We start from the raw sequence: 26,808 nt of genomic DNA on the forward strand, positions 1-26,808 counted from the left end.
GGTATTATCACCTTTACTGTGCCGTGGTTGCCCATTTTACAACTCTATGTTAGATCTATGCACTGATCACACCAGGATTCCAGTCGGGCTTTCTGTCCAAAGTTTACTTGCATTATCTATGATTTGGAGAGATCTGTTTATATTTTCTCTTTCCACTCTTAAATTAAGTGCAAATTTATGGACCTACTTTTTATGCATTTATTTAGTTGTGATGTGTTTCCATAAGTCTTGATTAAACATCAGTGGAAGAATGATGTGGGGGATCATATTAGCTGCTTAGTATTAGAAGAGGAAGAACTTGCCCCAGTGGTCTTTTACACAGCTGCTGTCAATGTATGCAAATGGACTGAACACACCACACACATAAGTACCAAGGCTCAGGATGACTGGGTCACACTGATGATTATTACTGTATTTCTGCTCGCAGCTGTAATATTTCTGATTGCAGCAAAAAACCTTCCGCAAATATTCTGTCTGCTCATGACCAGCTTAGAACAACATCAAAATACATCTAACCAAAAGCATCTGTAGGTGTAAGACTTATTACAGGGCTTGTCAAAGCTATGTATATTTTGTATCAATGTCCTCACAGTGCTTATTCTAGATAAGAATTACCTATTGCTCAATTAACAATGAAGAAAACATTGTAAACTTTATTTCATGGACAGGGAAACAAATTACACAGCTGTGATGAGAGCTTGTGAATTAGAAGACCATAGTTTTTTTGTGGTTTTTTTTTTTTCAGATCAACGTTTACAGACAGTGAGGCTTGTGTCTTCCGATCACTGTGGTCAGTCCCTGGTTTGTTACCAAAGGTTGTGTGGAGACTGTTGGTTGAGCTCTGTTGATAGTCCTAGCACAATGTTGATTCCCCAAACACAGTAGTATCTAGTATATATCATGTTGATTATTGAAGTTTTATCATGTATGTTTTACCCTTCATGTATTCTACCATTATACAGCATTTTCTCAGTGTTAGAAAATTTGATGGTCAATCAAATAGATATAGAGTGTATATAACCTAGCTATTTATAACCATAGGTGGCTGGCTCAGAAATATGAATGCTGATTAGTATAGAAGCAAAAGTTGATAGAACTCTAAAGGTAATAATAAATCTCATCAATTTGCCCCAATATTAGTAGTTCTGTAATCAGAAAGGTACATGAGCAGCTGGAATCGGTCATGGAGTGCCACTTACTGGTATTTTCTGAGCCACCACCACCACAACCACCTATGTACCTGCCTTGGTGTCTATAACCCTCACCAGAATCCTGACTGAAAATGGCCCCTTCTGGTGCTTCTCCTTCAACTGTGACAATGGCACTTGTCTATCATCCAGTGTTTATCCAGTCAGTAGATCAAGAGGATAAGGATCCGACCCATTCAGTCAGGACACAGGAGTGGTTTGTTAAATAGTTGTATGAACAAGTCATTATGTAAATTACACTTTATGCCATGACTGCAATATTTCAAAATGGACAAATATATTCAATAAATTCTCATTGAACATTTTTTTTCTCAGTTTGCTTTGAGATCCAGTAAATTCCTACTCCTCCAGCTTGAATGGGTGTGGTCGGGAGGTGATGCCAATGTTCACATGTTTAGGGACTGACTGGAAGCATGTTCAGACAACATCGTGAATAAATTGCAGAATGAATTAAACAAGTGTTTGTTATAAATTATGTATTATGTACACTGACATCATAATACATACAAGGATTCTTTCAGTTTCAACAAATAGTTTCATCATGTTTTTGTTTTTTTACAATTGATAAACAGTATGTAATGAAACAACAATATACCCCATTTTTTTTTTTTGTAAGGGTATCGTTTCACAGAAGACACTGCAGTGTTCCTACAGCTATTATCCACATATTTACAAAACTGCTGACAAGACTGTCATATCACAGATATTTCACCTCCTCTTCTTCACTTTCTCACAGTTCCTTCTGATCTGTAATAAAATATTAGAATGTATTTCTTTGTAGAATGTATAACTTTGCCAAATATCAATGACCCTAACAGCAGAAATATAAATCAAATTTTTGATCTCATTGAATTTTTCTGGACAACATTACCTGCAGTGAAATCATACAGTGAGATGTTTCTGTATGAGAATCTTGTTTGGAAGGTTGTTGGGGTCGTATGCTGTCAGAGAGGCCTCGGCCAGATTGACAGGGGTGCTCTCCACTACGATGTGTCGGCCACTGAATGTCTGGTAACAAACGATAATGCTGAACAATTGTGATAGCATGCAAACATAAAAGGTGCAAAGATACTGTTCTCAACACAAATGAAAAATGCAGTTCTAGGAATGTGTGCAAAGTCGTATCTGATGCAATAAATAACTAAAATCTTCAAGTTTACATTGCTTCAACAACCATGACCCCTAGCACTGGGTAAAGGGAGACAACTATGTACTCACTGTAGTTTGAAGATTTTGCAGGTCTGTATTGTGGAATGTTTCCCTGAAAAAAAGTACAATGAAAGTTATACCACCAATAAATATATATCAACAATGGATCTGCCATAATACTGAAATCTCTTAACACATAATGGAACAGCTTATGCCAAAAGCCATAGTCCAATAAGTTATTTTCTATACTCACGCATTCTTGTAGCCACCCTGTACCCTTGAAGCATCAATGGATATCTCCTGCCTCTCCTTGGCTGCCTGGAAACATACAAACAATATAATTAAAAGTAGGAATGACCGATCACAATAATATTCCTTCAAAATGCAAGCTATGGCACTGAATGGCATGCAAACTGAATTGTAATCTATGATGCCCTTTTGATTCTTTGTGAAATATGTTTATAGATCTGCTTACCTTCAGGAGGCTGTAATTGGATGTGCGGGCCACATAGTCTGAGAAGTCACTCAAAGCCTTCTCCTTTTGGCGGTGATTCTCTCGAATCTAAACATATCACAGTCATTATTGAACCATTTTTATCAAATCAGAATTATTCATGGAGTGGAAGGTGCATCAGTACAATCATACACTAATGGTTTGCTACTATTCCCTCACCTTTTCAACAACATCTGCTGTTATACCCTCACCCCTCTAACAACACCTGCTACTACTCCCTCACCTCTCTAACAACACCTGCTACTATTCCCTCACCTCTCCTACAACACCTGCTATTATTCTCTCACTTCTCCAACACCACCTGCTATTATTCCCTCACCTCTCCTACAACACCTGCTATTATTCTCTCACTTCTCTAACAACACCTGCTACTATTCCCTCACCTCTCCTACAACACCTGCTATTATTCTCTCACTTCTCCAACACCACCTGCTATTATTCTCTCACTTCTCCAACACCACCTGCTATTATTCTCTCACTTCTCCAACACCACCTGCTATTATTCCCTCACCTCCTCAACACTATCTGATATTCACTCACCTCAGCATAAAACTCCTGCTCATCCAGCATATCCTGGTTTTTCTGGGCCTCAAGCAGCTCAACCTGGGTGCTAGCCACAATTGCAGCTCGCTCTTCCACAGCTCGAGATATAGCCTCAATGGCCTCCATGTCAGGAGTAACAGGACGCATCCTCTCTGTCTCAAGCTCCGAGATGATCTCAGTCCATACCTCACCCTGCTTGAAGTCGAGATATTTCTCAATGATAGTGAGAGTCACATGGTCCTCCACACAGAGTCCTGGCAGGTCTGTGAAGCCAATCTTACAGAACACAGAATAGATCTTGGCTCGCATGTTCTCGTACACATCAACAATAGACTGGCTGGGACACTTGGCTGGTAGGGGAATGACTCCAAGCTCTGCTTGCATTTTTCCCATCAGAGGTCGCTTGATATCTGCAGATATGCCACCATGTACTGTCACAGTATAATTGTCAAATATGGCAATGGCAATGGCACTGAGCTATAAACAATTTAGGTATGCTGAATGCCTTTAAGTTGCAGATAAAGGGTGTAAAACCCATGAGCACAGGTATATCACTATACAATTATGAAAAAAATCCGTGCAAAATCTGGATTTACACATATGTCAAACTATGGCTGAGAACAAATCTTGCACCTTACACAGTCAGATCACATGAGCCTAATTTGCATTATGTCCTCACATACACTAAAAATAATAGATTCCGTTAATGGAAAGGCATCAACCTACAAAGAATGATCACTCAGACCTCAAAGACTATTGGCCAAGCTACAAAATGTGTAGAGCACCTGTGATGGCTCCATGAGTGTCTCTGCATGCCCCGATTTCCATCTCCTCTACCCTCCATATTTCACACAGGAGGTGAGCTGCTGTGGAATTGTTCTTGCCACGCCAGGTGAGCACATGATTCACTGTCTTGGGGTTCTCACATAGATCCAGCAGGCAGCCCAGGATCAGGTTGTGCATATTCTTTGGGCAGACCTCAAGAAGGTCCACTAGCAGGAACACACCCTCTCTCTCCAGAAAGTAGTCTTCCGTGGAGTAGCAGCCCACTACAGCACACCTGCAACAGAAACACAATTTGACTCTGAGTACTATCTAGTTTGGTCTTTCCATTGATGAAATAGTAACTGATTTTGGTTTAAGTGGCTTTTACCAATATTACAGTATAATCACCTGAAGGGACACCAAAACTGGGCTTTACATAATGTAACCAAGCGGGGAATCAGACCCAGGTGCTTGGTGTGAAGAGGGAACACTTTAACTGCTAGGCTACTCCACCCAACCTGTTGATGTAACAATCCAGTTTGCTGACTGATTAATCATAAAAACAGGAATATGCCTATGTAAAGTTTTGTTGTCTTTCACTAATTTATACAATCTGAAAAAAGTAGCATTGATTTCCTTTGTCAAATAAGCATATTCCTAACAGATATACAAAAGGGACCACCAACTCTGTGGATCTCTAAATACTGTATTGTTTAAAAAGGTCAATATCTAATCAGGTTTGTGAATGTGATTAACAATACATGGTTATAGTGAAAGAGTATAGTATTAACCCCTCTTTTAGCAATATTCCAGCAATATCACAGCAGGGGACACCACATGAATCAAAGTAGTAGAGTCCAGTGTCCAATGAGATGGCAACAGGTGAAAGTGATTTCAGCTGAAAATCAGCTGGGAGTCTTGGGGCTGCAGGCCCCCAACAAGGTCCAGATCATTGACATAAACTTAAATCTGCGGATTTCAGCAGATTCGTGGAAAATTGCCACCCCTGGTCTATGAGTGTTGGTTGCCATGTAGCGCTGACTCACCAGGCGCAGTCTACAGCTGCCAGGAGAAGTCTGTGATGTCCCAGTCCACTGTTGAGCAGCTTGGTATTGGTCTTGAGGTACTCAACAACAATGTCCACACCTTGGTTGCCAAACAACTCCTGCACACAAACAAAATAACAAAATTAAGGACAAAGGAAATACAGACACGGAATATACCTTCTCCCAGTGATCGTTATCTACAGACATGCACACACACAGCTATATCACACAAAACATTGAATACATGAAGTATTAAAATTTTTCCGATGCCAGATGGTAGCTACCATTACAGTCATCCCGCGCTTTGCGATACCGCGGATTCGGTTAAACCGCGGGGTAATCCATGGCTCCCATGAAAAGGCTGTGCTGCGATCACACCCCTTCACGAAATCGAAAATAGCTCATCAACAAATCCGCTCCTGCGCTGTTACGTAAACTAATGAAATTCAGTGCAGATGGCAACTGACAGTGTTTATCGTACATATCCCTTGTGTTTCACATGCTTAAAACATGCCGGGGTTTCTAAATAATAATCGTACCAACATCGTAGCAGTAACTTATGAAAGACAAGACACGCTATCAGTCGAGTTACGACGAGCACTTACAATGTTTGCTGTGATGCAACACACCACGCTTTGGTGCGGTAAGATACAGTCATCCCAGGATGTATGGTGTCAGAAACCACATTTTATTTGATTAAATTCAATCCCAATTTTATTTATTAAAACTGTTGACAGAAACAACGGAAACACCGTGAGAACATTACCTCATTCCATACCCATACAACTTCCACTTACCCCATTCGTCTAATAACGCGGGGGGGTCATCCGTGGACCCCAAGACCCGCGTTATGGCGAGGGATGACTGTATTAGAAAAAGTCGAGCTTACACATGATTGTTGCAAAAGGTTGGGCAAACCCTTAATACTATTTACATGTAGAGCTTTGCAACATATCTGGCTTATAAGAAAGAAATTGCCTTGCTACATACACAGACTTGGTTTTGGTCCAACATTTGTTCAGGTGAGTATTTACCTTTCTGTGCATGTCCCCATCACACAATGTAGACAGAATGAACAAAATGTCAGACTGCATCTCAATACCAATCATATCATCCTGACCCTTTCCTGGGCCAAATGCAGCATTGAGGATACCTGAAGCAATCATACACATAATGGTATTCATCTTAATGTATAGGTGAGTTCTGGAATCAAGAAAACTTACACAATATGAATCACACTTCTATCTATCACGATATACAATTTAACCAAACCAATTACACATTCACATTCCCAGGTAAAACGCTGCCTGCCATATATAGTATATACAGTAGGGCTGAATAATCATATTCTTTGATGCTATGAGACATTCAGGATTGGCGACAGACTTGGTCCTTATTATTTGAACCATATGCATCAAATGTGGTGATGTGATCATTTAGGGTTATCTCCCTTAGTAGCTGTTTGTGAAAGAGTGGCCATGAGAAGTTACTGTCGACAGAGTTGCAGTTCCATTTATGCACCAATATCACTTATTATATACATGTAATGAAAAAAACACATTGTGCAACATTAAGTTAATTATATTTGTTGGACAGGCATCCATTTGCAAGCTGGCAGCTCTGAATAGGTTCACTCTACACACTGTTTCAGTAAGCCAAATATACCAGCCAGTTTGCTGATATCTGTGAGCAGATGTGAACAGTATACTGAGTATCCCTGGTTTACCTATGAGCTGGTTTACTGCCCCCTGGTCAGCCATGTCCTGCAGGACCATCTCATTCTCTGTGGACACTACACTCCTCATCAGGCGCAGACATTGGCGCAGCTGAGCCCTCTTGTTGCCGCGACCACCACTGCCGTGGAAACTGTTGCCATGACCAGAAAAGTCCTCTAGAAGGTAGTAAAGAGTGAGTGAGTGAGTGAGTGAGCGAGCGAAGTTTTATGCCGCTTTTAGTAATATTCCAGCAATATCACGGTGGGGGACACCAGAAAATGGGCTTCACACATTGTACCCATGTGGGGAATCGAACCCGGGTCTTCGGCGTGACGAGCAAACGCCTTAACCACTACACTACACCCCCCCGCCCCCCCCCAAGGAATAGACAGTCTTGGTATGTTACTATGAAACCTTACGATCAAATTCCATTAACTCCACTGTACACATTCTACCTAATGCTACCAATGTTCTCAATTTGATTTTTGACACTTAAGAACATCCATTGCTTTCTCAATGAACGATTACAAAACATGTCACTAACTTATCAGAGACAATTTCATCTTCCACACAAACCATCATCCAAGTGTTTACATTGCCTGAGATGCAACCCACCTCATCTCAGACTAAACACTCCATTCTGAAAACCCATGATGTCCCAAAACATTTTATCTTAAGAAATATAATTAAACATGTTTCATGTAGAAGACTCATAGCATATCATGATGCATTTATGTTTTATCATGTGGAATAGTAGAAAGTTTCAGCAGGAAATATTTATTTGTTCCGTGCTATGGAAGGTAACCAGAAGTACTGTTTGCCTGAAGTTATTTACCTGGTCCCACACACCATTCTAGTAGCAGGAGGAGTCTGGTACTGCCTTGACAGGTCATGTAGTCTTCCAGCATCAGCGGACACAGCGTACACAGACAACCCATAGCCAGCAGCTGCAGCTCCTCAAACTGAGCTGGGGTCCACTCACGGGGGCCGCTCACCTTGTCATTGGCTCGCACAAAAGAGAACAATGCCAGTAGAAGATGGCCCTCAGATAAGATCTGTCAAACAAGATGCAAATCATTTATCAAACATTTTATACCTCAAACCAAAGACTGATGATATTGATAACACACAGATGAAATAAAACATACATATTGTGTTTTTTGTAATTAACACCATCATGTATATTAATGGTAAGGCACAATAAACTATTGGTCTAGTTTCAGCAGTAGATATGACACATAAACAGAGGAAGTGAGTATATCTTTACACCACTTTCATCAATGTAATGTAGCAATATCACAACTGGAACATCTGGAATAGGCTTCACACATTTGGCCTTCAATGTGATGAGCGAACGCTTTAACCATTAGGCTCCCCCCCCCGACCCCCAAAACATGGATGCTATGATGCTTTAGAACGAGTTTTGAAATTTAGCATTGGTGTTTAGTGTTTAGTGTTTAGTGTTTAGAAAATCTTCAAGGACATTCCTACATATTTCATGCAGAAAAGAGTTTGGACTCTCATCCAAGTTACATATGAGTCATTGTATGATATTACTGAGACATGCATGTTGTAGCACAAGATTTAAGCTGCTTTTGAGTACACTCCAATTCTGCATCAATAATCATGTGGGTCTAGTGGTGTACTCACAGGAATGACTGCTCCATCACGACTCAGCATCACAAGAACATTAAACAAGGCTTTCTTCATTTCAAAATCTTCATGGTTCGTGGAGAACTTTAGGTGCTTCACCAGTGCATTGTGAGACTTGACTGTAAAGAAAAGGACTGACTGAAACTGCATTATCATAACCATTGCTAGAAAAAATTAAAACCATTGGAGTGATGTATCTAGACTAGGTCAGAAGTCTATATCTGGGTAAAAATCTAAAGCGAAAGACAAATTACAAACGTGATATTTCCTTAATTCTTCAGAACTGATGATAATTCTTCAGAAATATAAGGACCCATTCAGAACCTATGGTTATAGTAATTTTAGAAGGGGTGGTGTGGCTTGGTGTTGGCGTGGTGTGGTGTGTGGTGGATGTGTGCGTGCGTGCGTGCATGCCCCATTTTGTTCTGGACAGGAAGGGGGGTGCCATCAATCTTGAGCATGTGCACCAGTAGATGGATCAGCTATTTGTACATGAGAGAGTATGTCATTCAGTGTTCACGATGGTGTTTCAAAGTAACAGGACATTGGGTCCTGTAAGTTTCAGATGTCTGTCTGACCCACTGAAAATTCACAGGACCCACAGAATTAAGTTAAACAAACATTTTAGATTTAACATTTCTTACAACTGACATTGAAATTTTTAACATTATATGATAAGAAAAATGAGATTTATAAACAGCAAACAAGTGTCACATGCCACAAATAAAAACTTCACACAAAGACATTGTGAAATATTCAGTCAGACACTGGGGTTGGCCGGTTGGTGATTTCTATCTGACCACTGGAGAATCTGCCAGATTTGTCAGAGGAACACTGTGTCATTCACTTTATACATGTTTTTTTCCAAGAAAATCATTATCAGCCCACTTGATATAAATTATGTACAGACCCGGAGAGCATTATAACGTCTCAGTTTTTGAACAATTTTGCAAATTATCAAAACTCTTAATGAATCATTTTACTGATTCAGAGAGTTTTATATGTTGGTTTGTGATATATCACGTATGATTGGAGGTTGTTATCAGACCTACCTTCCTGGAAGGTGGCAAACAAAGTGAGCTGTTTGCTGAAGCCTGTCTCTACAAATGGTGCCTCTGGACAATGTGAGGCAACCAACATTGTGATGATAAGGAGGTCATTGCGGAGCTGGCGGTCATAGTGACTGTATCCCTGGGTCAGCTCAAAGATGAAGGCATCCTGAAGCTGGCTGTAGACATTATGGTCAGAGATGATACAGATTTGATACAAAGAAGATGAAGCCTCACTATCAGACAGAGGAGTGAGTCATGGTTTACTGTTGCTGTCTTACTACATTGTGAAAGATCGTTTGTGTCAGCAAGGTGGCCATAAGTGTGCAGGTGACAAAACATGGAATGTAACTGCTGATCTCCATATTCAATCTATTATGTTGTTTATTTGTAGTTCTATGCCACAGTCTGCAATATTCCAGCAATATCACACATAGTTTTAATCTTGTTTTGTATGATAGGCTGCACAGATCAATCTTGTAAAACTTTCCAGGCCATCACACAAGATATACTGTATAACATGTCTATACAGGTATTTACATAATAAGTTTGGAGTTCTGTTTGTTTTGTATGTTGTTAACATGCTTAATGTATCCCTACAACATGAAGGAAGGCTATAACTAATCCAAAACGGACCAGATAAAGACATGATATCAGTCTAGATTCACTTAAACCAACCAGTAACTGTAATTTGATAAGACATTATTCTCACCTGATACAGGCCAGGTTGTTGAGCTGTTCAGCTATCATGGCATTGTCTCCATGCTCCAGTAGATTCCACAAGATGTCTACAGATCGGAACAGAGTCTGTCCAGATGGATCTGCATCCATGAGTCGAGAACACACCCGTCGGGCACCATCTGCTCTCAGCATCTGGTCACAGTTCTTGGCTACAACAAAATCAATTGAGCCATTAGGCCCCTGACAGATAATTTACCTGTGCCTTTCTGAAAATAAGTGTGCCCAGTTCCCTGGTAAATGTAAAACATCACCATAATTATTTTTATCTTACCTCACACAAACGTTCTTTTCTGATTAACTAAGTGCTCTTCTATTATCTTAATGTACCCCACTTACAAGTGAGTAACATTTTCTAAGTATCACACTGGGAATGCCAAAATCATATAGTACTTTGTGGTTGTAATTCTTTATCTCCAATAACAATGAATCACATACAATGTCCAGAAATTACCAGTGTTACCAAATGCAAATTCATCGAAGGGAGATAACTCTAAATCTGTTTTTCTGGTCATCTGCAAAATTTAGCGATGGCTAAAAAAAATTTGTACTAGTGTTTCAAATAATTAAAAAATGACATTGAGGTGTTTGGTAAGATAAATTCACTGTTCACTGGTCTCTCGGGACCCATGGGTTGATGCACCCTTCATGTTATGTTCCCTGATAAACAAACATTGAGAGTACATCAAACCATAGGCCCCGAGGGAGCAGTGAAGAAGTTATAATGTCCTTTCAGTTTTTGTTATGTGTATGAGTAAACATCATGCATGCATACTAGAGATCTGGATTTCTTGAACTTACCTTTATTGTAAAAATTGTTTGGTTCATTTTCTCCTGAACCCAAAATTAATCCAGAAAACATATCAAAAACAGTATTTTAGGTTCAGGTGGAAGGTAAAATACGTGGTTGTCAAAGAGACTAGTGGTTTTGATGCCGCAGCTGACGATTGCAACTGACCTGAGTTTTTGGAGAAGCGCTGCAGGACTTCCAGCACCTCATGTCTGACAGCAAGGTCAGTCTCCAGGAGCGCCAGAGACTGCACAATAGATCAGATAAAGAATTACACCAAAGGCAGATACTTTACTACGGCTTTACCTTGAGTTCTGTATTTGAGGGTTACTGGGACATAATTTTCAGGGGTCCTTGCCTTTAAAATGGGGGTCCCAGACACTAGAATATTATTATTAATCTTATAATATAATATTATTGCAATTCAGTTATTGTATTGTGTATCATGATGATCACAAATGATATCATACCCTGTCTAGTAGCAGACTCAGTGACCACATATTGTTACTTGAGCAACATTTCATAAAATAGCATTTGGACTTTTTCTGCATCAAAGTGGACAAAATAATCTATTTTGCTGCGTCTGTGGTTTTATGTATTGTGCATATAGGACAAAGGAACCTGGATCCTGTAAATCCCTGTTTTACACATTCTTGGCAGACCTTGCATAAATTTTTTAGACCTTTTACAGATTGTATACACTTTCCCTGCCTCTTGACAAAATATTTTGCAATAAGTCGTGGTTGAAATCAAAATATTTCTAACATTACGTTGGTTTGAAGTTCCACAAGAGTTATTAGCTGGGAAAAATAATGGAGATATTATAAAATAATAAGGGAGAATAATAATTTAACACACTGTACAAATTTTACATTCTCAGGCTGATTCTATCATCATAAGAAGCACACAACAGAAAGTACTGCATTGATGATAAGAGAGATAGTCTTCTTCCTTACCTTGATCAGGGTCTCAGAGATGTCACTGTTCTCTACCATGCGCTGGTTATAGTCCACTGTTGAGGCCTTGTGCTCTGAAATGCAGATTCATCAGCATCTAAAATATCAGAAAATATATTGCTGTGCTTTTTATATTAGAAAAACTGCATCAAATGCTTGATGTGTGTGTGTGTGTGTGTGTGTGTGTGTGAGAGAGAGCACGCGAGTGTATGAGACAGAGTCTTCAAATGTCACAAAGAAAGAACATTAATATTGAAAATATTCCTATATTTAGTCAACTTTGTAGCATCAGAAGCTTGAGTGAGATAGACCTTCTTCTAATACCTGAAATGTGTAAAAATATGAGTGGAAGAGTACTGTCTGTGACCAGTAATATAATGTCTATCAACGCAGCCTGTCAGATTTTACCCATGAAGATTTGTTCTGTCCTACTGATCAACATTAGATAGCTACAAGCTGGACTGATTGGGATATATCTATCTGGATAATCCAAAAATGTCTGAACAATAAAAATGTGCCCACTTTACAGTCATGAAAAAAATAAAAGCATGAATATACAATGCCATTTGTGCTGGTGTTTAGGTACTTGACTCTGCAGGTGTGGGTTCCAGTTTGGATGTGTGGGTTCAAGTCACGGAACTCAACACAGTACAAAAGTACTTGAATTTGTACTTCACTGACATAGTGTAATCCAGAGTTTATCATGTGTTAAAGGACCACTAACTCAATTTTTCGGTACTCTTTTTATCACTGCATATGAAGGACTTTTGGTTAGTCATAAACGAAACACCATTTGTTTTTCAAAAACAGTTGTGGTTAATTAATACCAAGCGCTTAAAAGTTGCTAAAAAGCCGTCTGCTTCTCTCTTACCCGCAAACAAAACCGCAGACAGGTTACGTAAGGAACGATTGCCCGTTAAATGTATAGAAAATGTGTAGGAAGCTCATCATATTGCTGATTTCTCGACGTCAACAAATACATGCCGAATTGTTGTGGTGCCGTCAATTGTTCCTTTGGGTCAGGTGATGGCGTCACTATGCACAGATTTCCACCAGACTCCGTAGTTTGTGCTTAAATTGGTTGTTAGTGAGTGTGAAGGGAACTTTGTGGAAGCCTGTGGTATATACTAAATTGGATGGATCGCACCCTACCACACCTCCCTGATAGAAAATGGAGTTCAAGTTTCATCGAGTTTATAAAATCAAGACTGATTACTACACATTGCTGACCAAAAGGATTTTGCATGGATATAACGCTTTCTTCCTCGGAAACGAGGTTGTGGTTGAAGTGACAATATTATCGTAAGTAATATTATATTGACTCTCTTATATTGACCGATTCCAAGAGTGAAATTGTTATGTTATAAGCAATGTCATGTAAAATCCTACAGTCCATCAATAAAACACATATTTTACTACCAGTAGAAAGTAATTTTGATTCTGTAAATCGGTGAAAACAAACTTAAATCCATTTGAATTAATGAGATTATGTATGGTTTGTTCTCATCAACTTAGAAAATCAAAACTACATAAATATGTATCTGAATGATTACCAAAAGGAGTTTGCATGACACAACCTGTAACATAACCTAAGCGAGGTCTAAGTGAAAATACTGTGCGATAAATTTCTTCACTTGCTATATTTACTTGGTTTGCAACGTTCACTCACCAGTATGTAGACACTTGTCACTATACTTCTTTATGCTTGGTCTCATAATCCTAATGACTTTATAATCATACTTGTATGCATTTTGAAACTTAATAAAAAGAAGCGATCTGCGAATGTATAACAGGAATGTAATATGTAGACATTTCATAGTTTTCCTATATGAATCATAATTCGCACGCACACCCTAGTGTATGTCGTCTGCATCATTACACTTAACGACGAAAACAATGATTCTGTTGAAAGCTACGACAACTTATTAAAAACTAAAATGCAAATATTAAAATTAAAGTTATAGGAGCATCGTCAGGCTATTACCTTCTTCGAGGAATGTATCCATCAATATCCACAAAAACGAGTGATATATAATTCATCTGCAGATTTCCCAAGTAATGTGTCTTTTAACAGTCTAATATACGAAAACGAGATGTATCGTTTCAGGTTTTTCACACTGCTGTATAGTTTCATTGGTTACCCGAGATAGCACACCTGGCAACTAATTGTATAATGTGAATCATTCTTTTTAAAAAGTTATTTAGTTAGCCAATAATGAGCAATCAATCAATGTATTGGCAGTTAATCCTTTGAAAGAAGGGTGTTGTTTTACATAGACACAGACACGACAGAGTGTATTCAGTATAGATTGGTAAATGTACATACATAAACACTACCTTTTGACAAATCCCCCATTTAAATCCCCATAAAACTAATTAATCAATCAGCGTGTTGTCGGTTAATCCTTTGATCGATCCAGACAAAAGAAATGCCAAATGGGGGCCTTTGTCCGGTAATCTAAGTGGCGTTACCACTAATTATATCTGTTATAAATTCATTAACTGAGCATCAAGTGTATAATGACAAATAACGTGTAGGTTTATACCACCTAACACGGATTACAACCTAGCGACATCAAGTGATTTTGATAGAATCGTCTATGAAAACAAGGGTTGTAACTCAAAAACTAGGCAAAGCAGGAGACAAAACTAAATGATAGTAGATTGTGAGAACATATAGCTTTCATTTTTCTCAACAGCTTTCGCAATTTCAGGTTTGTACAAACCTGTAAACGAAATAGTTTAACCCCTGAAATGTAGATGAATACTGCACAGACCCTCATTTCTATACCCACTATTATGTCACGGAGACACGCCGCTCTGACTGGTTGAAATTTCGTTTGCAGCTGAGAATTGTGCACTGTTGACAAAAAGGTCGATTTAAGGTAATTAAAGATCGAAATGAGAAGTTTTAATGGCGGGGTTTCATTTATAACGATGTCAGCAAGTGATTTTGCATTTGTACCCTATTAGAGTATACCAGTATGTGACCTTTAATATCCTTGCAAATTCATAAGAAGAAAGCCATCATAAGAATGCCTTGTTGAAAAAATAGAGATTTACTCGGCATGACACAGCTTAAGTCTATATTACTGAGCACACTGAATGCTTCTCCCAAATACATACTCTGTACTTCCTGGTGTTTGGAGGACTTGGAGTAGAAGCTGGCCAGTGTGACACAGATCTGCTGCCTCACCTGAGTGCTTGGCACTCTCATCAAGTAACCTGTACAATAGGAACAGTCGTATAGACTTGCACCAAACAGGTACACATCTTTCAGTCCTTTGGAAATGATGGTATAATTGTTAACAGGTAGACAGCATGGAAGAATTGTTATCTATGCCATTATAAATTCATACTGAATTCACAGAAACACAATCATCTACATTAATCCACATTCTGGGGAGTGTGAACTGAGTCGTCAAGTGCGAGCTGCTGTCCAGCTGTAATAATTTTCAAACATCTACAAATAAAAATTGTAATTTGACAAGAATGGAAGAAAGTTCTCACCAAGCTGAGAGACAGATTCAACCACTATCTGTTCATAGACCAGTTCATCAGATGACTTTTCCTTCAGGTATGGAAGGGAACAGATCTTGAGTATGTCAATAATTGGCTGTTCATATAGAGGCTGCTTGTCAACACGATCGGCACACACATTGAGAATCTTGAAAACCTGAACTAGCTCCTTCATTAACTGAATGTCATTAAGGATTATAACTGTTTCAGTTTGTGGATGATATTTTCCACATGGAAATGTCCCCTGTCCTCTTTAACAAAAGCTTATGTGTGGATCACAATGTATGATGTTATTAGGACCGTGTCATAGAATACAGGAGCTCACAATCTTCATATTGGGGATTTACCACTGATTTCCGTAAATCAGTATGGCATACAACTACATGTTCATCTGGTGTGGTCCCCTGTATCGTCTGCTCGCCAGTCCTGTTGGCTCTGCACATGCCTAATAAGGGAGCATTAATTGAGGACCGAGTAATCATTGTTTCAATGTGATAATATGATAGATACTATGCCTGATAAACTGTCAACATATATCCAAGAGCTCAAATAGTTAACTTGGCTATTTAAAAGTATTACAGTTTACCAAAACATGACTGAGCCGTACAATGGAGGGTGCTCATAATGAAGTGTAAGCAGGACCTGTACAAAGGATACAAAACCTTTCTGGTAGTGACGAATCATCTTCTGAAGGGCATGAACATGACGATCATAAAGCATAACCTGAAAGAGTAACAGCAAGGATAGTACAGAAAAATAAAAACACTTATCAATGTTGAGACATTAGGAAGTGAGATCAGTGATATTGTCAAGTTTCAACCAAAACATCTGAGACTTCTAATCATTTGGATACACAATATCAGTAACTTTTTTCCGCTTTCTAAAAAGTGTGCTGTGCTGGATATTGGATGAAGTTACACAATATGTCACTTCAGAAAAATATACAGATGACTTTATAGTTGTTGGAGGATTACCCTTGATGAAGTAAGTTTTGATTTATGCAAGATGCAATGGTGGTAGGGGTCAAACTATTACTAGTTTCAAAATGTTCCAAAACTTACTGCAAAGATGAATACTTTAATACTTCTTAAATGCACTCCAATGTAATAAATCACTTTTTTCAGTTAAAATGAATTTTGTTACACAATTTGCATATGAAAATTTTCATGTGCCACAAAAATAGAGTCCCAGTATACATCAACCTTGGATGATTTTGAATATTTTGTCAGACAAAAGATCGATCGAGTGATTGAACTATCACTCAGAAATAAATAATCAACCTTATAACTTGCAGAATACAAGGCTTATCTATGGTAATCTTTTCAGAACAAATGATGAAAGTTTGAGATCAAGAACCCTTATTATTCACAACTCTCACGTAACCATCACGCATAGCTCTAGTCTCACAGGAAGCTTTAATTACCCTGTAGTGTGTTCACACCCAATTTAAAGTGGTTCCATGGTGATTGAATCAAGCTGAAGTGCTTCATTTAGTACCACGGAGGGCACCGTCTCATGTACAAGACATGATAGTCTCATGCACATGCTTCATCTCTGACTGATCATCTTGCCATAATACAAATTTGAACAGCCTGCAACTTAAGCCAATAGCCTTGGGCCTCCTTTCACAAAGCACTAAGGTGATCGTAAGTCACTAATGTAACCTTAGTACAATGTTAAAGAATGGGAAATAAGATAAACTTTAATAGAGGTTGCTTCATGAAAGGAGCCCCTGGGCCTAGATTTTCAAACCTCTCTTAATGCTTAGAAAGGTGTAAGTTAATGTTTCATACTTAAGACTATTTTAGCACTAGAGAGCTTTGAAAATCCAGACCCAGAACTTGAGTCCAGTAAACTTTGTTTTGATGTATTCGGCTCAGCTCATACTTACCATTATGTGAACAGCAAAATAAACTGATAAGAACTCAGAAATGAAAAGTTCATGCTACTAAACTAAAAATTTAAAAGGTTGGGTAAGCACAGATTGCTAGAACATCACTACTAATAACACTTAAACTTCTCATACAGCATAAGCAAGTTACAGTTTACTCCATCTTGAACTGTTTCAGGTATAGCGCCATTATACTAAGCAGAAGGAAGACCAAAGGACTCACTTGTATAGAAAAACTTCATATATTACAGTTAATGTTTAGTGTATTGGTCAACAGCTACTACTGATGTTCTGATGTCAGACATCATTACTACTAACTGTCATCCCAATAATGACTGTCAAGAAATACATAGATGCACTTACCGAGTGTGGATCTGTTAGCAGCTTGATGACTCTGTTAAGGTTGACAGGCTGCAGTTTAGAACCCTGGAATTATGCATGCATATTACTTAAAATATCAAAAAGACCAACTTGAATTCTAATGCAATTATAAGCTGGTCCAATTTCCTACCTCCATTAACTGAAACATTAAGCTCATATTCTTGCACACTTTTCAATAAACCTTTTCATAAGCCACCTGGTTCTACATTATGCTTGACAAAATGAACCCTTGATAGTACATGTGTCGAAATATGTACTTCTGTAGACTGATAATTTAGAAGCGCAATGATCTTCATCATCCTAACACTTGCCCAGCTCTGTATTGACATTGCTTTAATGAATATCTGATACTCATGAAAACTCATGTTTTTCATGTACTCCTTAATTGCAAAAAAAAATAAGGAGTATGTACTCTTGCTGTTGAAAAATTATCTGTAAACATCATCTTACATCAACTGACTTCTAAAAACTTAATTGGTTGAATACACGCAACCACAGTCATCTGAGGTAACTCAATTTACATTTGTTCATAATGTTGCTGTTACACTGTGTGAGACCTTTCACTCATTGTTCATTCACACTCTATAATACTTAAACTTATAAATGAAAGTTGGGAATGTAACACGAGTATTTCAAATGTAAACTGAATGAATATCAGAAACGATGAATACTGTATACCTAAAATAAATTAATGTTTGAAATGTAAAATGAATGAATATTTAAGAGTACAATGAATAATAATTGAATACAGTCGAACCCTGTTTATCCGGACGTTTTGGTTTCAATCGAAAATCGTCCGGATAGCGAGACATTTGGTTAACTTGATCAAAGAAGCAAAACGTGAAAAGTAAGTGAAAGCAAACGATTTTCATATACGTATATCAACAAATCAACAGTCAATAGTAACAACAGTGAATAATCATAACCAATAAGTGTACCAATAATACATGGAAGGCGGAATGCAGTTACCATTTGTCAGGTTGTCTTGGATGTAATCATGTAGCGTGTGGAGCTTCAGATGGTAAGTTAGATGAAAAGCATAAATTGATGACAAAAAAGTTTCTATTTTGCCAATTCCATATTCTTTTTTTTATTTTAAATGCCCTAAAAACATGACATTGTGTCGAACTTATGCTGTCGGCAGAAAGTAAACTTCTGGACGGGATCACATGACTTAGATCATATGGGAAGTTACTTTTAATTTGCATCGCGACAGATAGCAGGGGTCGATTTATAAGTGTTATATACAGTACAATTACACTGTAGTTTATCTTTATCCTACTTAACATGTGTTTTCGTTACTGATGAGATGTTCTCACTTGTGCTAAATCCTAATGAGTGACACTCATCACTAGTGTTTTGATGGCTAATTAATCAATTCACACCAAATGTCTTCCGATAGATTAAGAATGAAATCTCAAAGTCGTGCAGTAAACGGTATTGACATGACACATACATATGCACATTGCACAGATCTCTCTGTCCGGATAACTGGATCATTTTTCAATGGAAATCTGTGGGAATGGGTTGAAAATTCACTATCCAGATCCGGAAGTGTGGGGTCCAGTAAAGTGAGTACAATTAATGAACGTAAGTTTTGTTTCACATAAAAACCGTCCGGAAGGCAGGGTTTCCGGATATGTGGGGTCCGAGTAAACGGGGTTCGACTGCACATTGCTTTCTTGTGTAGGTCAGAAATGTACATATGGTACATGTAAGTGTCGAAAACAGTGAAAGCTGTCTAAACCAGCACTCACTGGGACTTAAGAAATAATCCAGTTTAGACAGAGTGCCCAATTGTACAGCTGACACTGTTCCCTTGACCTTTAAATTTAAAAGTTCAAGTTCACAAGTCATTAACTGTTTCATTCCAAATCAATCTACTGTAAATGAAACACTCAAATGGTCACACAAAATACACTCATACAGTCCGTATCTTTCATTGTAGTGATACATATCTAAATACACACGCTATTGTCGACTACACGGATAAAATTAAACACATTAAATTGAATTGGGATCACGCATTTAAGAAAAAAATGTAAGAGTAAACAAATGTCATTAGGGTAATAGTTCCGCCCGTCAATCAAAAGCCAAATTTACAAACTGACAAACATACCTCACCTTAAAGGGGCACTGATGCGGAGCGAATAATGCTTCACGCCAACGGTCTAATTACGAAAGCAGACCGCAAATTGGTCAGCGCCCACTCCTTCGACCGTGACGGACAAAGGAACTGGGCTCCTGTCCATATTAGCAGAATTTCTTCACCTAAACAGTCAGGAGGCCGGAGGCCCATCACATGCCAATTGTTTAAAATATCCATGATATTCCTTGTCTGATCGTAACCATATATCCCAGCAGTGTAGTTCTTTTCGGATGCTTGGATGGTATACTTACTGATCCAATTTGATCCTATGTCTGTGTTTTTAACCTCGATATTTAATCATGTTATGTGAAAATATGATGTCTACAGGCACATAGCAGCCATTTGTTTCAGTACGGAAGATTGCAAAGCTTTATGTTTAGGTAGTTTTGAGTGTTGTTTGAGCTGTGATAGCAAATAGCATACGTAAATTTTGGTAGCTGTGGTAGCTACAATGGTTTATTATTTATGATAATAAAACACACAGTTGATTTATTTGAATTCGTAAACAAAAAAACGATGACTTTGCCTTTGGTAGAGAAATCTGAAAATTGTCTTACGTTAAAAAAACCCCTTCATTTCACCTATTTACCCAAGTACACAGCAAATGCCTGTGTGCATTCCTGATGTAACGAAATTCCGTTGGTATCCTCAAAACAGTTTCGGCCCATAAATGTTTTCAGGCTGCATGCGACACAGAGATTACATCTTCCTTGCTGTAACTCGCGTTTGATGGTGTAAACCTACACGTGTTGTTTGTCATCATTCTCTTGATGGTCAATTCATGAATTTATAACAGGTATAATTAGTAGCAACACCACTTCAGTTACTCAACAAAGGTTCCCATTTGGCATTTCTCCTGTCTGGAGTAAATACTCAACATTATAAATTAAGGTCTGTGATGGCAAATGTATTGTATGTTATGTAATATGTGCAAGTAAGTGATGCAAGAGGGTTTATCAGCTGAGTTACAAAAACAAACATCGATCAAAGGATTAACCGATAACACACTGATTGATTAATTTCTTTTATCTTCTAGCGGATTTGTCAAAAGGCAGTGTGTGTGTAGATGACTACACCCTGTCGTAAAGTGTGAGTGCAAAAACAACATCCTCCCTTCAAAGAATTAACCACCCTTGCGTTGATTGATTGATTGCTCAATATTGGTTAACTAAATTACTTAGAATAGTGGACATCATACAGTTAGTTGCCAGGTGTGCTATCTTGGGAGACCAATGAGAGGTTTATCTAGTTTTCACCAACGAAAGACGTGAAACGATGTGTTACTTTTTCGCAAATGAGACAGTTGTATGACACGCGACACAGAGCAGGATTATTTACCAGCTGCAGATGAATGGAATACGATTTCTTTTACGTGGATATTGATGGATACATTCCTGAACAAGGTAGTAGCCTGGCATTGTCGCTATCAAATTAGTCTGTTTTACATTCATTATTTGTATTTTGTTTTAATTTATTTGTTGTAGTATTCAGCAGAATCTGTATGACAGAAAACACACACTAGATCTCGTATGTGTGTGAAATAGAATCCACATTGGCAATCTATACAATGTATAAATGTTACTGTTATGTTAGAAATTTACTATGAGTATAAGCAAATCGTGTGTTCTTTCATTAATTTTCAGAATTATACAAATATGACAATAAACTAATTAGGGTTATGGCACAAAATATAGAGACGTACATTGGCTTCGTTATTTTTCCGTCCTAATAGTTTTTTACCATCTCTATCACTGGCAGATGATTAACCTTCAAAGTGTTTCATTTGTTTTCCTAATACATTTGTAATGAAGTACAAATGACTTCACCTCAGTTATCTGTCTATAATTAAACTATCAATTGCGCTTACGGACTGCGCAGCAGAGGTCACTAACCAGTCACGAATTCTGGGATATCATCCGGGTACTCACGGGAGAAAAACAATAACAAAAGTTTACACCAGTCCACGGAAATTGCTCCGCATCAGTGCCCCTTTAAATACACATTCCGAAAATCAATCAATGAACTTATTTCAGTGTTGGAATATTACACCGGGGAAGGTGGAAATATTCTATGTAAAAAGATGGGGGTTACGGGCGGAACTCTTTCCGTCATTAGCTGAAAAACCTCACCTGAAGCATGCCGATGTCATCGTCTGTGATGATATGTGCAACAATTGGTATCCTTGTCTTTTCTGGCGAAATCCCTGTCAATCCGGTGGCGATAGGTTGCGTTTGTGTTTGCATTGCGGCCATTATTCCGCGCCAGACTTCACGTCCGACAGTATCGCGACCTACTTTGTGAACTTAATTATTTGACAGTATGCTGACAAGACTGGAAATGAGCCACATTCGCTTGATATCTGAGCAGTGTCAGCGTCACCAACTCGCACTGCCTTACGACTCCATATTGCATATACCGTCGTCAAGGAACAGACAGGTATTATGGGAAAACTACATTCGGCTCATTCCGGAGAGTTTCGGTAATGCTCGTCACCGATAGACTGGTTCACGTTCGTTGTTGTGGAGGACTGGGAATCCGGTTGCAATGTTCGCAACTCAGGATGTCTCATGAAATGAAGTGTAATTAAAAAAAACAAAACCAAACCAAACCAAAGCGTCGTCAGGATTGTTAATCAATAAACATGGGGTGATCTTGTATGTACCAAAAGGCAAATATATTGCTTAGGTGGCATTTAAACAGGAATGAAATATCTAACCATTTTATAGTTTTGCCTATCATTACAATTCACGACAAAAACAACGATTCTGTTGAAAACTACGACAACGTATTAAAAAACAAAACGAAAATATTAAAATTAGAACAAATTAAAGTTATAGGAGCAATGTCAGGCTATTACCTTGTTAGATGAATGTATCCATCAATATCCACAAAAAAGAGTGATATATAATTAATCAATCAGCGTGTTATCGGTTAATCTTTTGATCGATCCAGACACAAGAAATGCCAAATGGGGACCTTTGTCAGCTAATCTAAGTGGCGTTACCACTAATTATACCTTATCAAGTGAATGATGACAAATAACGTGTACGTTTATACGGGGTCTTCTCGTTTATCCACCACCTATTGTTCTAGGAGGACAAGTCACTGAAGCGGAATAATCCTCAAGACAATAGATGTCCCTGAAATTTTGTTCCCTGTGAAATAAGATCCCCCCTAGAATGTAGTAGTAAAAAAGTAAGTCTTTCTACATTTTTTTTATATTTCAACAATACATACAATATCAAAATTAACAATACATTCAATATCTATGACAATCCTCAATAGCCTGTTAAATGGGATACTGCATCCCAATATGCATATACATCCATATGGCCAGCCAAGAATTGCTGTTTGATGTTACATAATCTGTTTGTTAACTTGACATATTTAACTTTCTTGCGAGGAGGTTTGGCACCTCCTCTTAATTGCATACATGATGCCTCTACGTAAGATTGTTCTTTTTTCAAGAATTCAATAATCTTGAAGATATTGGGATGGTTTTCGAAACAGGAAAGCTTCCTGTGCCAGCCCTCAACATGATTAGTAGTGCGGGGGCCTTCGGTGGCGAAGTGGTTCCACATGGTCCTGCCATGGTCACCCTCCACCCAGTACGATGTCATATAGTCTGTAAACTGTTCCACCCCAGGAAGTGCATCTTCCAGGGCCAAGCCACCACACATCACTCACACAGTCCACTGGTACTAGGGGCAAAGCAATCGCTCGTCTTACAAGACGACCTATGTCCGGGTTGTCCGGCTTCTGAACTCTTCTCCAAACACTCTGGCTAAAGTGAAAGTAGCAACCCTTTAATATAGCATTTTGAAAAGTCATCTTGATGGCGTTTTGAGCAGCTGACTCAAAATCAGTGAACACACTCACTGGATCCAATACAATGTTCTTAGAGGCCGCTACATTCTTCACATTTTCAAAGAAACGTTCATATGTCGACTGCGTTTTATCTGGGAGCAGACCATACACCAAAGGGCACATCTTATTTTGCACAAATGCATGAATGGTGTAAAGCTGGGTGAACACACCAGGGCACTTGTCAAATGTTCCGTCACAGTAGTACACATCTGCTTCGGAGAGAAGTCGCACAAATACGTAAAGTTTCCAAAAGGAAATGACGTCAAAGAAGTTATTCAAGGATATCAAGACGTCTTGGGCTTTCGAAACTGCGGTGGTGCCATTGACGGTTGTCATATTCCAATTATTGCACCAGAGGAAGCACACGGCGATTACTTGAATGGAAAATAATTCTACACGTTAATTTTACAAGCTGTATGTGATCACAGATATATGTTTCGAGACATTAACATTGGCTGGCCAGGCAGAGTGCATGACGCACGCGTGTTTGGAAACTGAAATATATCACAAAGGTGAACATAAGCAACTCTTTCCCAAATGGAATGAGGGAATTGTGCTACCAACTAAAGAAGCAGCAATGCCAGTTATGCTAGTGGCTGACCCTGCATATCCACTGAACAGTTGGTTAATGAAACCAACCATGGTCAGTTGACTCCTCAATAGCAAACATTCGCGTGCAAGGATGACCATTGAGAACTCATTAAGGGACGATGGAGATGTATGCAAACACGCCTAGATGTGAAGGTCGACTTTGCATGCACCATGGTTGCAGCCTGTGTTGTTTTGCACAACATATGTGAAATGCAGAATGAAGACCATGATCAGGAATGGAATGAAGACAGAGATGATGCTGATACGGATAGAAATGACGGTGATGGACATGATGAAGCAACTATGATGTGCGCAAGAACAATTCGAGAAGACATTGCCACTGCCCTGTTCTGCAACCTCATCTGAAGGTTAAGTTAAGATTGCACAAGTTCACGAACCAATCAGAGGTTGATCTACTAGACGTTCTTTACAATCATGCTTCCGATACCATGCCATATAAATGATGACATTCAAGATGACTTACCCATTAATCTGTTCCAATTACTGCTTCCTACATTAAAATACTTTGATCGTGATCCTGTTTTTAAATGTATGCGAGATGACCTGAAAGAATGTTTTCAACAACAAAACAGTAAACAAAAATGTTATCAAAGCTTCTCATTTACTTAAAAAAAGTACAAAAGTTGTGAAGCAATTTCAAACAAAATGTCACCATCGACAAAAACAAAACAAAACAACAACAACAACAACAACAACAACAACAAAAAACCCAACACTTTAGGCAATTACTTCCCGTGTCTGAAAGTGAAATCTTCAAAGTTTCTCAATTTATTCTAATCGAAACATACAATACAAAAGTTTGAGCAATTGTCGCCTTGCAAAATTTCAAAGGAGATGTCATCTTCGACAAAGTGAAACTAGACCATAGATATGAAAATGAAAATCGCAGCCAAAACAGGTTCACGGTTGATGGCAGTAAACGGGTCTCAGTGGAATGAATATCGTCCGACGTTTACAAATTATAATAAGATCTCTTTGAATCAAGAGATTTGAATCTTCGCTTTCAATACGGTATTTCTCAACATCTAATCTTTTGCTTTCAGTCTGAAGTTTCTGCTGCTCAATATCAACATATTTGTCCTCTGTCCTCTCACTTGCAGAATGAAAATTATCCATTACTGAACCAAGTGCCACTTCAAGACGACTTCTCTTTATCTTTTTTTGCTTGTTCACTAGCTTCGGAGTTTTTTCTACCTCCTCACTCGGTTTAAACGGTTTAAAAGCCGTATTCACTGAAGACGACTTGTCTTTGTCCTTGGAACTGTTGTTAGCACCCTCTTCGCCGGTCTCTTTTTTGTGAAACTCTCAATGACTTTGATAGGCGAAGATGCTGTCATCCATCATGTCGAAGTATTTGAATGTAACCCTTCCTGTTCCACTCTTCTTCAGTTTTCCTTTCGTCAGTCTGTAGGTACTCTTAGCGTATGCATTTTCACTTTGCACTGGTCCGATGTCTTCTCATAACCACCTTTTATCATGTTTTCAGAAATATACTTATAAATGCCAGCATTGCTTATCTTAGGATCATCCAGTTGACATTCAATGTTATTTTCCTACCATAACTTATGCAAATACATTGTTTCCTCATCAGACCACGCTAAACCTCTTCGTCTGCCCGACATTTTCGGCACGTGTGAGGTTTCAGACAAGCTTGCGTGCAATGAAAAGTACACTGTCTGGGCTGTACCAGACGTCTAGGACTAACACTAGATATCATGAAATGTTTTATTTGTATACACAGACAAAAGCCCACGAAACAATGGCCACCAGATAAAATTTACACGTGAGATTAAATTTTCTATGCGTTTATATTGACAAATTTGCATGGTTAGTAAATAGAAATATATGCAAAAATACTTTTGCATCTGCCCAAACCAAGTGCAAATTTACACCACATGCAAATTTACTTAGGTGCGCAATTGCGTTTACACGATTAAAATACTCCTGCGTGTATTTATTTGCACATATGCAGAATTAACATAGGTGTGCAAATCGATCCATGTAGACGGGGTATATATATATATATATATATATATATATATATATATATATATATATATATATATATATATATATATATATATATATATATAATTATAATTATATTAAGAGACACAAGAGCATAATCATGGTAAAGTTTTTAGTCTACATTACTGTAGCAGGGCTGCGCGTCAGTCACGCACAGGCAACAGACGCACTTTTGTTGTTCTTCAATGGCCGACGTCTTATTGGAGATGTGTATAGGTAAAACATCAACCCTGAA

At 38.4% G+C, this 26,808-nt stretch overlaps 1 protein-coding gene across 1 annotated transcript; it reads right to left on the minus strand.

The window, feature by feature from the left end:
- Nucleotides 1-1,752: 1,752 nt before the first annotated feature.
- On the minus strand, nucleotides 1,753-22,513 carry LOC137255605 (cilia- and flagella-associated protein 69-like). The gene is made up of 21 exons (XM_067793044.1): nucleotides 22,196-22,513; nucleotides 17,900-17,962; nucleotides 16,303-16,368; nucleotides 15,637-15,823; nucleotides 15,253-15,351; nucleotides 12,127-12,200; nucleotides 11,339-11,417; nucleotides 10,355-10,532; nucleotides 9,646-9,821; nucleotides 8,591-8,712; nucleotides 7,776-7,995; nucleotides 6,952-7,116; nucleotides 6,260-6,378; nucleotides 5,226-5,344; nucleotides 4,200-4,474; nucleotides 3,412-3,824; nucleotides 2,833-2,919; nucleotides 2,611-2,675; nucleotides 2,427-2,469; nucleotides 2,080-2,216; nucleotides 1,753-1,955 (listed from the first exon to the last, which is right to left on the minus strand). The coding sequence occupies exons 1-20, from the start codon at nucleotides 22,316-22,318 to the stop codon at nucleotides 2,091-2,093; spliced, it is 2,799 nt and encodes a 932-aa protein (XP_067649145.1). The 5' UTR covers nucleotides 22,319-22,513; the 3' UTR covers nucleotides 1,753-1,955; nucleotides 2,080-2,090.
- Nucleotides 22,514-26,808: the final 4,295 nt, after the last annotated feature.

The sequence above is a fragment of the Haliotis asinina genome, chromosome 11 (assembly GCF_037392515.1).
Source record: "Haliotis asinina isolate JCU_RB_2024 chromosome 11, JCU_Hal_asi_v2, whole genome shotgun sequence".
In the NCBI taxonomy this organism is placed as follows: domain Eukaryota; kingdom Metazoa; phylum Mollusca; class Gastropoda; order Lepetellida; family Haliotidae; genus Haliotis; species Haliotis asinina.